The 13,609-nt window shown below is 41.1% G+C and overlaps 1 protein-coding gene across 1 annotated transcript in view; it reads left to right on the top strand.

Moving 5' to 3' along the window:
* The window catches only part of Aoah (acyloxyacyl hydrolase), a 209,362-nt gene that overhangs the window by 165,281 nt on the left and 30,472 nt on the right, over positions 1-13,609 (top strand). Inside the window, exons 14-15 of the mRNA XM_028860502.2 lie at positions 11,623-11,659; positions 12,507-12,581. Coding sequence (XP_028716335.1) covers positions 11,623-11,659; positions 12,507-12,581 — 112 coding nt within the window. The remainder of the gene's footprint in view (positions 1-11,622; positions 11,660-12,506; positions 12,582-13,609) is intronic.

Genomic DNA, 13,609 nt, shown 5'->3' on the forward strand with positions numbered 1-13,609 from the left:
AGCCAGTCCTTCTACCTTCCTGTCCTTTTATTTCTCCTCTCTGTTAGTCCTGCCTATCCTTCCTGCCTAGCCACAGCCGATCAGGTTTTATTTATTGATCAATCAGAACAACTTGACATACAGACCATCCCCCAGCACAGCCAAGTGCAGACCATCTCAGACACCTGCACTCAGGCCCATGGTCCTAATCATCCTCTATGCGGACCTGCTGGGTAACGCCACAAAGAACCCAAAAAGGGCTCCCACAGGACATACAGAACATCCCACAGCAACTGACCTGTCCTGAAATTGTTTTCTGAGGGGTCAGTCTACACCCTGACTTCACCTGGGTAGCTGTCTCTGAAAAGACCCCGAGACTGAAGAGCTGTGACTCCTGATGCCAGTGACACATTCCCAGCAGACAAGGTGTCCATCAACATAGGCTGCAGGACCATATCTGTAAACACAGACAAGACGACTCACTCTTCTCTCCTCCAGAGAAAAACCGGGGCAGAGGCACACCCTAAATTCATGGCAATGATTCCCCGGGCTTCATTACTCTAATGTCTGAATGCCACTCTCGGCAGCAAACCCGAGGACTTAAGATGGCCTTTGTGCAATGCTGATCAATAGATGATTTGACCTCCATCCAAGTCCTAACCCACCTTTATCTAGCTTTGCAACCTGAGTCACTTCTTCAGTTTAAGCCCCTGTTTTTCTTTCTGTAAAGTTAGGGGATTAAATGGGATGGATCTCAACTTCTCCCACATTCTATGATTCTGAAATTCTAAATCAGAGTGTTTTCATTTTTCAAAACACTTTCTTGAGTTTTTGACTTGGGGGTTGTTTGGTTTTGTTTTATTTTGTTTTTCAGAGATTGGATCTCACTAAGCAACCCTGGCTCACCTCTAACTCAGAATCCCCCTACCTTGGGCATGAATCATTTTTTCATCTTGTCACTGATCATTAAAATTCAAGGGGATTTACATTTTTAAAAAATTCATCTTCCTGTTCCTCTTGGAAGATGAGCAGTTTTGGCACTGTGGCTGCTGCCATCAGGTGGCGCTGAGAAGTTGGTCCCTAGGACAGCACACTGTGTAGCTTCCTATGCTCCATCCCACATAGAATAGCTGTCTGCCTCTGCAGCCATTCTAGTTTCAATCTTCTCCCATCACAGGCCCGGAGATTGGTTCAAGAGAAAGCAGAGTAAGGCCTCCTTTTTACTGTGTCTCTCCTGGTTGCCTTCCTATAACTTGTTTTCCCAAAACAAAAGTCCAAATCTCTCTATCTATAGCCTAGGAAGACATAAGTCCAAGCTCTAGTCAACCCTTCATGGCACTCATCCCTGAGTGCTCACCCTGTGCACGTGCAATGCACATGTTAATACACATCTATTTATCTCCTCTTGTGATTCCGTCTTTGGCCAGTTTATTACTCCAAGACCCTATATCAGTTGAGTATGTACCACAGAGTGATTAGTAGAAATGGGAAACTGCTTCTGAGGGGACATTCTAATAAGAATGGGCATGAGAACAGTCACCTTGTGATAAGACTTATCTGTGGTGGAAAGATCTGGCTTCCCCAGTGAGCAAGAACACTATCAAGGCTCATTCTAGGCCCAGAAGCACCACACAGGTCTTGCTGCACACAAGGGAGAACAGGATCATTTCTTCCTGTTGCCTGGATAATCATGTTTCACCCAGAACCTGAGACTATTAGCAAGGGCCATCCTTAGAGGGTGGTGTTTAGGTGTGATTTTATTGCATATATGCATTCTAGCAAATATTAAGACCAGCTCAAGCTATGTGCTCCGTCCTCAGTGAATCTACAAAGCAACTCTAATTTTGCAAATAGGAAAAATGAGGCTCAGAAAAGTTATATAACACCATGATCCATTACCTCATCAGTGACAGACTTAACCATGCCTATCTGCTACTGAAGGTCACATTCTCAGCCATGCCGAACTGGCCCCTTTCTAGATTCTAGCCTGAAAATCATCATCTTTCCATCTTGGATTGTCTTGGCAACCCAAGGTGAATTGTCAGCATTGGATACCTTAACCTGACACTTCTGAGTCAGTTCTCTTTGTCTCCTTGGGAAGGAATAAAATCAAAAAGAAGAAAAGGATGATGAGAAAAACTATAACTGAACTATAAAAAAATATTATTGCAGGCTAAGCTGAATTCAGTTACACACGTAAGGCTCCTTATTTTTAGACCTCCCATGATCTCTATTCTGGAACAAAATAGGTTTTGTACCTTAAGCTAACTGAGCTTCTGGTATTGTATTTTTGCCAAAATAATTGCATAACCAAGTTTAGTCATGAGGAAACGTTAAGACAAACCCAAACTAAGAGCCACTTAAAAAGAAATGGCCAGTAGCATTCAAATTTGCCAAAGACATAAAGACAGAGACAAAGCAATCTGTCCAGACTAAAGAGGCCTGAGAGCCAAGTACAGTGAATTAGACCAAGGCCAGAAAGTGGTCATCAGTGACATTTAAGTTAGGTATTTAGATTAGACAGGAGTATTGTACTTGTGGTGGTTTTGACCATTATAATTATTGCAGGTGTATATATCTAGAAAAATCTAGGTAAAGAATGTGTGAAGCTCTTTGTCCTATTTTTACATTATTTTAGTAATTGTTTCAAAATGAAAATGTCTATAATACCTTCAAAAGCTACAAGAACAGCACTAGAGGGAAGCTCTGAGGTCACCAGTGTCACACTGAAATAGGGCGCCAGGAAATATGTGGTTGAGCATTTGATCACAACTCAAAACCTTGAAAGGAGATGGCAGAGATTATTTATAGCAGAGCATCTAGGACATATCTGTTTGGAAACCCTGACAGAGTTTGGCCACAGCAGTAGAGTCTTTAGTATTCAATTCTCAAATACTCCATCCAAAACCAAAATGATATAGAAGTACTCAATGCCTATAGGTCAAATGGCTTTTTCTCATAAGAATCTAATGTATCTCTAAGATACAGTATTTAGTAATATTAGGAACTTTTAAGAGAAAAAATTCAAATATGACACATATCATACAGAGGAACAAATCCCTCTTTTACTGTGTATTAACTTTTCACAAGGCTTAATACTTGCAAGAGTTTGGAATTCAAAGAAATCTTTAAGCAATGAAGATCCTCTTATCAAATTGAAACTATTTCTTTGGATTTATTTATACAACCTTGTGATGGTTAGTATTAACTGCCAACTTGACAAAAATCTAGGATCACTTGGAAGATGGCCTCTGGTCATGTCCAGGCTTGGGGTGTGTCTTCATTCCATTAACTGAGATGGGAAGACCCATTCATTATGGGTGGCACCATTCCCTAGGCAGGGGATCCTGGATTGTACAAGAGTGGAGAAAGAGAGCTGAGCATTAGCATGAATGAGTTCATTCTCTCTCTGCTCTTGATTATGGATGTAGTGTGACCAGATACTTCAAGTTCTTGCTGCCTTAATTTACCTAGCAGGATGAGCTATAGCTGAATTTCTAAGCTTATTTCTAAGTCTTATTAAATAAAAAACAAGGAGCCAAATATAGGGGTGAAAGCCTTAGAGATTAGGTAAATAGTGAGAGCCACCAACCACCTTACCTCACCAGCTCTGTAGCCTCCAAAATGCCATGACTTCCTGTCTACCCATGTTTTTATTGCCTTGCTGTTCTGCCCTCTCATTGACTCTTAGCCCAGATACCTCACTTTCTTGTTTCTGCCTGTCTCTACAGACCTCCAGGTCTCTATGGTACTGAGATTGAAGGCATGTGTCACCACGCTTGGCTGTTCCCTAGTGTGTCCTTGAACACACAGAGACCTTGCCTGCCGAGTGATCGGATTAAGTGTGTGTGCTACCTCTGCCTGACTTGTGTTAATGGCTTGCTATTTCCTCTGATCTACAGGCAAACTTTATTTATTTATTAACATACAAATAAAATATCACAACAAGCTACACTTTGAATTATAAACTAAAACAAATCCTTCTTCCCAAAGTTGCTTTTGTCAAAGTATTTTATCATCTCAACAAAAAAGAAACTCAGACAAACCTGTACAGGTAGGAGCCAGGCTCATGACAATAACCATGTGAAGAATTCTGGTCCTGTAGTTTTGTCAACATTTTCACTAATCTAGGATCAGCATACCTGCATTGCAAACACTTTGCTCTAAGTAAATGTACTTGTTGGTGTGCTGAAGTTGTAGGGCATCTCTTTCAATAATGTGTTTTGTTTACGGCTTTAGATAAAAGACATCAAGTAGAAAGCTATCTGCTATGTCTATAGACAGCTTAAATGCTCTTGGGGTTTATGTAAGCATGGATGTGCCTTCTCGTCTTCATTTTCTTCCTGTTCAATATTACAGTGAGTTCTAGAAATAGAAAGATGAGCAAGGTAGAGGCCTCACCTTCCTGGAGATCTTAACCAGGTGGAAAAAAGACAAACAAGAAAGGAATCACAGTTCTGTCTTAATGTCACTGGGGCAAAAGTAAGTTGCAGCCTCTGGGGGTGAGAGACACTAACTCTGAAGAAGTAGAAGATTTCACAGCAAAGTTAAGATTTGAGCAGTATCCAAAAGGTGGAAGGAGATGGTGAGTAGGTGGGTGGTACTGAAGGCAAATGGCTTTGGGGAGGAGCAGAGCTCTCCTTCTATCAACATAGGTGGAGGGTGCTCCTGAAGATGGGTCCCTGGGATGTAGATTACAGTCCCAATTCAAAGCATATTCTACCCTATCCAAATATTTTGAGGGAATTTGTCTTGTTTGTGACTGAAACATTTGTAATGTGAAGCGTTCCCAGTAGTAGAAACACTGTCTGGAACTGTCACAACAAATGGTTGTTAAAGGCCTGGGATGTGGGGCTCAAGATCAATGTCTTAGACTCCAGACTTCCGTTTATTGAAAAAAAAAGTTTTTAGAAGAGAAGAAATGTAAAATTCTCATTTTTCCCAACAAATCTTTCTTCTGAAAATGCTTGATGGATTATAAACTATAAGAAAAATCTACATCATTTGAAATCTAGTCTATGTGAAGAGAGGAAATTGTCAGATGATATGCAAGCACAGTCTACTAGAATACCTGTGAAATGAACTGGAGGAAACTGGATAACACTATCATAAGAGGTGAATGGTCCCCAAATATCTCTAGCTTTAAAGGCAAATAGAAATGTGGAACCTCACAAAACAGGAGGGAAAGACCAGAGTCCATCCCAGACAACTGGATGATTTGGGGAGCTCCTACATGAAGTGAGAACGAGCAAAGTCAGCAGGTGGCAGCAGCCATGGCTTAAGGCAGGCTCTGAAAATCTGAACTGTGCCTTTAGTAATGGACATTTCAAAGAGCAGGGAGGGGCTGAGGAGATGTTTCAGTAAGTTAGAGGTTTGTGCTGCAAGCATAAATGCCTGTGTTCAAACCCCAAGCACCTGTGTAAAGAGCTAGACACGATTTCTTGTGCCTGTAACCCTAGCATTTAGGGAAGAGACAGATGGATTTTACAAGCTTGTTGGCCAGGCAGTTGAGTCAAAATGGCCAACTTCCAGTTCAGTGAGACACCCTGTCTTAAAGCAATTAGGCAGAGAATAGGTAGGGGGAAACCTCCAGTATCCTCCTCTGGCCTCCACATTTGCACACACAGGGACAAATATCTGCACACTCATACATGTACCCCATACACAAAAGAGCAGGAAATGAGGGCATATCTAGGCAAAAGGTGGTGGATGTCTCACTGGCAGGGAACATCTAGAAAACCCTATATTTCTAGAATTCTACATCATACAGGAACAGCCACAAGATGCCATTTTTTTAAAGGCACTTGCTTTATGGGTGGCTTGGTGACCCAAAACCCACCCACCCACCCACACACACACATGAACCACATGCTTGGGAAACTCTTAGCAAGTGAGTATCACAGGAATATATGGTGAAACATGTTCATCAGAAAACTTCTAGGCTCTACAGGGTGTAACCAGCATGTGAGGCTTCACTGTGAGGGACTGACTGACACCAATGGGACTACTATCTGTAACTCCAGAGAAAGACTCAGCAGTGAAAACAGTGTCCTCAGCCCCTGAAGAACCAGCAAGACCTTCGAACAGAATACTAGCAAAAGTTTAGTCAGACATAGGGACCCACACCTGTAATCCCAGGAGTCAGAAGGAAAAGGATTTAGAGTTTCAGGCTATCTTGGACCACATAATAAGACCTTATATCAAACAATAAAACAAATTTGGGGAGGAGGCTGAAGGAGCAGGAGGAGGGAAGAGGTGGATCTATGATTGATATGTAAAATTAATAAAAAAAATTTTCTTAATTAAAAAAAGAAATCACTGGGCAGAAGAAAAGAATTACAAAAAAACAAAAACAAATGTACAAACTAAGAGAATACAGAGGAATAAGAGGATAAAGCAGAAAAAATAAAATAAATAATGAAATGGTAGACTTAAGTTTAAATATATCAATGATTACATTGAATGCACATAATCTATTAAAAATAATGCTAGAGAGGTCCACAGAAGTCCACAAAGATACCCCCACAATAGACTGCTGGCAATGGTCGAGAGACAGCCCGAAGTGACCTACTCTGGTGATAGGATGGCCAAACACCCTAATTGTCATGCTAGAAACCCCATCCAATGACTGAGGGAACTGGATGCAGAGATCCATGGCCAGGCCCCAGGTGGAGCTCCAGGAGTCCAATTGGTGAGAAAGAGGAGGGTATGTATGAATGAGAATTGTTGAGACCAAGGTTGGAAAAAGCACAGGGACAAATAGCGAAACGAACACATGAACTATGAACCAAAGGTTGAGGGGCCCCCAACTGCATCAGGCCCTCTGGATAAGTGAGACAGTTGATTAGCTTGATCTGTTTTTGGGAGGCATCCAGACAGTGGGACCAGGACCTGTCCTCAGTGCATGAGCTGGCTGTTTGGAACCTGGGGCTTATACAGGGACACTTGGCTCAGCCTGGGAGGAGGGGACTGAACCTGCCTGGACTGAATCTACCAGGTTGAACTCAGTCCTCAGGGGAGTCTTTGCCCTGGAGGAGATGGGAATGGGGAGTGGGCTGGGGGGAAGGGGGCGGGAGGAGGGAGAGCAAGGAAATCTGTGGCTGATATGTTAAATTAAATTATAAAATAATAATAATATTAGCATAGACTGGAATATAAACACATCACAATGAGGATCTCTGTGAGTTTGAGGCCAGCCTGGTCTACAGAGCAAGATCCAGGAAAGGAACCAAAACTACACAGAGAAACCCTGTCTCGAAAATCAAAAAAAAAAAAAAAAATCACAATTGAAACATATTACTTTGATGCTGTATAAAAAATAAAAAAAGAGGCCGGGCGGTGGTGGCGCACGCCTTTAATCCCAGCACTTGGGAGGCAGAGGCAGGTGGATCTCTGTGAGTTCGAGGCCAGCCTGGGCTACCAAGTGAGTTCCAGGAAAGGCGCAAAGCTACACAGAGAAACCCTGTCTCGAAAAACCAAAAAAAAAATAAATAAAAAAAAATAAAAATAAAAAAAGAGTAAATTAAAAACACAAACTCTAGGCTAGACATGCACTCAGTGGCAGAGTGCATGCTTAATGGGTGTAAGGTTCTGGGTTCAATCCTGTCACAAAAGACAAAAACCAAGTAAAAATAACCCACTAAACTGAACACTGTCTGTAAGAAACTCACTTCAAATACAGGAAAGTGAATGAACTAAGTGGTGGGGAAAGCCACACCAAGGCAATAATAATCAAAACAAGCTGCAGTGACTATAGGATTGTCCGAAAGCTAGACTTCAAAGAAATTACAGTAGCCAAGATGAATATTTTAACAATAAAATGATTAATTCACTGAGAGGCTATAACGGCATTACATATATGTCTTAGGGATTTTATTGGTGTGAAGAGACACCATGACCATGGCAACTCTTATAAAGGAAAATATTTCATTGAGGGGGCAGCTTGTAGTTTCAGAGGCTTAGTCTATTATTGTCATGGTGGGACATGGTGGCATGCAGGAAGATATGGTGTTGGAGCTGAGATTCCTACATCTTGATCCAAAGGCTACAGGAAATGAACTACCTCACTGGGAGTGGCTTGAACATATATGATACCTCAAAGCCTGTCTCCACAGTGACACACTTCCTCCAGTAAGACCATGCCTACTCCAACAAGGCCACACCTTCTAATAGTGCCACTTACTTTGAGAACCATATTCTTTCAAACCACCACATATGTATATATGTGCATACTGTGCATACATATTTACACATATACATGTATATATAATATATTATATATAAGCATAAACAAAAATGGGCAAAAATTATAAAAACTCTCTAGAAATGGTAATCCATGTCTTTCTACACACATGAAAAAGTTATACCATCACATGAAATCGGAGAATACTGTGTTCATGTGGCACTTTGTTGGTTTTTTTAAGGATTTGTTTATTTCTATTTTGTGTGTGTGCGTGTATTTGTCTGCATATGTGTTGGTGCACCAGCTGTGCCTGGTGCCTGTAGAGGCCAGAAGAGGCATCAGATCCCCTAAAACTGGAGTTACAGGTGGTTGTGAAATGCTGTGTGGGATCTGGGAACCAAACCCAGGTCCTCTGGAAGAGCAGCCAGTGCTCTTAACCACTGAGCCACCTCTCCAGATGCAACACTTTGCCCTTGACATACAGTGTTTCCCTGTGGGTCTCTCAACAATCAAATCATTTTAAAACCTGACCTGTGTGGGGTTTGTATGATGAAATGAAGCAATCTTTTACAATTATTGGATTCATTGCCAATGTCTAAAAATCAGGAGATTTTTGGCAAAAAGTCTCATGTTTCCAATTTCCATTTTTGAAGACAAGTCTGACGACATGGACACCCCTCCTGGACCACAGGAAGTCATCAGGGCTGAGCAAAGACTGCTCTTCATGGCTTGGCTTCAGTAACACTGCACCTGTAGGCTCTGCAGGTATCTGAGCTTGAAGTCCATGGCTCTGAGACACTGTGTGTTTTGTCTGAATGAATTTGTGGTTGCTAAACTAAAATGTACTTCCTAACCCTCCCCACAAATTCTCATACAAGAACTAAAATAATGTACTTTAAATCAGTGCTGTTTATAACTAACAAACATTACAATGATGCCAATGCTCGCTAGAGATCAGGAGCATTTCTCTTCCTATTTCTGGGCCTCATCTATGAATTTGGCTGCCTGACCAAGAGCTAGTGACATGACCTGAAGGGTGTCAAAAGGGGGATTTTGAAGCTAATACTGCCGAACCTGAGGGTCTCCTCACTTGATTGCTAACCATACTTATACGTAAAAGTTACAAGATTTCAGTGTTTTACCCAAGTTAGTCCTGACTCCTGTCTCTGTGCTGTATTTTTCTGCCTAACATTTGGATCTGTTGTATGTTTGTTATTTCCCTAAAGGAGAGTCTCCAAAGGTATATAAACTCTAGAACTCAAGAAACTCCAGAGCTGCTCTGTCCACTGAAGATAGCCACAACTATTATAGCACTTCACTGAACTGTTTGAGCTGAGCACTGCATACAAAGTGTTGTGGACCAATTAATACTTTCCTATTTTAAGTCCTCAGTAAAGGAAATAGCTAAGTTTCCTGGGATTCATGTTGATTACTAGCCCTCAGGACTTTCTAAATCCCCAACACTTTGTGACTATGGCTTGTTTAGTAACATTAGGCTTCCAAAGAACAGGGCTGTATATTTTCTGTTCACTGATCTACACCCAGAACCAATTACAACACCTAACATAGTAAACACTCAATATGTTTTGCTGAAGTAATGATCTAATTTGTGAAGATTTATTCTAGTTATATTTAAATATTCTCCTTCTCTTTCTACGAAGAATATGGGACCTACTGATGGGCACTAAAAGCAACAGGTTCACCTAGAAGACCATCAGAATTAGTTTCCAAGTTGAAAGAATACATAGAATGTGAGGTACTTGGTGGTATGGTCAACACCAACCTAGTAGTGGGACCATGTGTTAAAATTCAGTCAGGGAGAGCTAACAGATGCTGAGGTCATGAGACCTTCTCTTCTTGTGATAGATACACCCTATTTAAAGGACACCACAGTTCGGCCTTTAAAGGTCTGTATGGACTCTTCTACTTCTAACTGGGGACATGTAGGTTCTCCATTGGACCACCTTAATAAATAATGAAAGTCTTCTATTCCAGAATCAAATTTTTTCATTTCTGTGAAACTAAAATTGCTAAGTGCAAAATACATGAATTCTTCCAATATCTGCCTTGCTCTACCATGTCCCACAGGCGAGGCTCTGTCTTTGTTGCTTGTTCCCTGCCAGCTGTCATTGCTGCAGTAGCTTCTCCAACAGCGGATACATCAGCATGCAGAAACTGAGGAGACACCCACAGAAGCAGACAATAGAGCCTGCAAAGGAGGAAGACGTGGTGCTGAGTCTGGCAAAGAATAGCAGAAATTAAAGAAAGGAGAATATGAAAGAATGGAGTGTGAGAGACATAAACTAGTTAGCAAACTTTATAAAACTGAGATTTCCACACGGGAATGAAAAGGGTGAAAAATACAAGGACGTTGGAGCAGAGAATTTGGTACAAGAAAAACATTAGGTAAAGAATAAGTAGTTCCTTGCTCCCTGTTTGTGGTGACTTTTTTGTGTCATGTTTTGCTTGTTTGTTGTTTGAGACGGGATCTTACCATATAGGCCAGGTTGACCTTGACCTCTCATCTTCTGCCTCCAGGATGCTGGTGTACTTACAAGTGACCACCACCCCTAGCTGTGGCTGCCCTTTTAAATCTACTACAGTTACTTACAACTGGACTTTGATCCTTGTCTAGAATAGTCAAGAGAGACATAGGAGGTATTGCCTATGAGGAGAGACAATCCATCTAATAAGCTGTGACAACTTTTCACTCTTGTTTTCTGAAACTCTGTGGGTGCCCTGCACATCAAAATCCCAGATGGACTTGAGGTTGCCTGGACCCGGTCCTATAATTTTAGGATAACAAAAGTTTGAGCTGTTGCTGGTTTTTATTTATCATTAAGAAAAATATCAAAGAATGATAGTAGTAACACTTCTTGCTTTGTTATTATTCTAAAAATGAGAGATTATGAACCCTAGGTTAGAACTGAATGAAAGGACCAACAGATATGTGGGCCACTGTAGGACATCAGAAGCACTGGGTAGGCTAAAGGCTGTACATTTCTTCCCTCTAGAAGAAAGCAGAGAGCAACTGACTATTCAGAGAGAGTTGCTACCTTCAGGACTCAGTCTTATGAATACTAGGACCTTAAATGGGGTCTCCAGGAAGATGTCTCTCCTAGAGAATCATTTTCTCTGTCTCTCTGATCCTTAGTTTGGGGGATACTTTGTCTCTTTGGAGACAGGTACATACTTTTTCCTTATATCTACTAAATCATTTACTCATCTATGGCAACCCACCAATCCAAAGGGCTTTGGGTTATGTTAGTACCCTGAAGGTGATATCCAAGATAAAACACCACAAAAAAAAAATCACCAAAAATGAGCAATCGCCATCATCAATGTGTCTGGACAGCCTCTGATGGCTGAACAATGAGATCACTGAACAATGCGAACTCAGCCAACCAGACAATCACAGTGTTGTCACTTAAACAATTATTTTCTTACTTGTAATTATTCAGGTGCATCTTCCAGAAATCTGAAGAATTTCATAGAAAGGTAAGTGGAAGACAGATCTAAGAAACTGTTTTAAATATGATTAACTTACCTTGAAAGGAATGACAATTCTTGTTTATTACCCCATTATCATTTCTACTGAGTATCAGTAGTTTGTTTGTTACTGGCCATCCTCTTCCTGGGCCAGTAACCTTGGAAAATGATTCATTCATGTATGTTCTCAAAGGATTATAAAATGAATCTGAAATGAATAAAATTTAGCTCTGAAAAAAGTAGCTGCAAAAACATGATGATAATATCATAGTCTGACTTTATAAATAAGAAACCTATTTTTTGAGGTTTTTTTGTTTCTGTTTTTGATACAGAGCCTCATACTATGTCACCCATACTCATCTCAGACTTATATAATCCTCCTACCCTAGCCTCCCTTGCTGAGATGCCATGCACAGCAAGTTAATTTTTTTGTATCTATTTGGGGATTAAAATTCAGAAGTGAGGCTGTATGTAGCATCCTGAACAGAAGCCTCAGGAAGCCCTTACCTATGTGAATTAAGTAGCCCCACAGCTCTGAGGATGTTCAATGACTGGGCATAAGCAACTCAACTAACTCACCTATACTTATTTATAATAGTGTTTTGAAGGATGTTAAGAAGATGACAGTGAGTCTGTTTAGTTGAAATTCCAACCTACTCTTCAGTGTTATGCATTGATATGTCATTTCCTAATGGGAAATTGAATTGAGATTATAGAGGAGAATGGGAGTGCTGACCAGAATGAAATAAGACCAGAAAAGCTAGTTGGGTTTTTGTGGGTAGTTACACAAAGATATTCCCCCAGGCTCAGCCTGTGTTGCTGATGACAATGATGCTCAGACTCCATATTTTTTCAGCTTGTCTAGGAACCAGGCATTGGACCAACCAGCCATCGTAATTTATGCCATGATTGGAAATGATGTCTGCAATGAGTAAGTCATTGAGAAAGATGCACACAATGCTAATAAGATGATAATGGGCCTATTCGGTTGGGATTTGGCTCTAGTTTTCCCCCTCTTCCACTCTTTAGCCCAGTCTACTCTGCTATAGTGTGCAGATGTCAAATAAGTTTATCTCTGAAGCAAAGCCTGAGTATGTGAAATCAACAGGAACAACCTGCGAAACTGAAAGCTCCCTTTGAAAGAACTGAATCCAATCCAATAGGTCTGACATCACAACAACAAGGTATGCCAGGATCTACTGTGGATTATATCACAGGAAATAGACTTCAACAAGATCCAAGACTTAGAATCCACAACATTAGAAATAGCATACAGCAGCAGCACAGTCATCCCATAAGAACACATGCTACCCTTATATTCTGACATTCTTAAGCAGAAGAACAGCATAGACTTGCATTTGCAAAGAAACTATGTGTAACTCACACTCAATCCTTTTTATTCTGATGGCCCACAGTAAAAAGGGTTTTTGCTAAACTACAGCATTAGCATTAATCCCTCTCAACATTTGAAGAGTTGTATCAAAATCTATGTAGACCCCTAAAAATATGCTGCATGTGGACATCTGGCCTGTGGTTGTGGCTAAAAAGTAAACAAAAGGTGAGACAGAATCTGAAGCAGCTCTGGTGGCCATCTGCCCAGCATTTTAGGAAAACAGGAAAAACAAGCCAAGAAGGTGTATAAGATTTGTTCAATGTAGCATAACTGACTAATGGCCAGCTGGTGGTCTCCCTACTCACAAGCCTTCCCCTTGTCCTACCCATTCACTGGGCCTCCCAAGCCCATGTTGAGAACAACGTCCAATAGGATTGAAATTCATTTGGTTCTGTAGAATTCTAAATGAAGTGTAGATACATCAGTTCAAGGGGGGACATGCCACTCTATGATCCATTGTTGCTCACGGGCCAGTCCATACCTAGGTCCCTCCAGGATCACAAGCTACCTTGTGAGGACCCAGGTCTCTGTCTCCATGATGAGCCACCCAGGACTTTCCAGGAGAG

This window comes from Peromyscus leucopus, chromosome 5 (assembly GCF_004664715.2).
Source record: "Peromyscus leucopus breed LL Stock chromosome 5, UCI_PerLeu_2.1, whole genome shotgun sequence".
Taxonomy (NCBI): Eukaryota; Metazoa; Chordata; class Mammalia; order Rodentia; family Cricetidae; genus Peromyscus; species Peromyscus leucopus.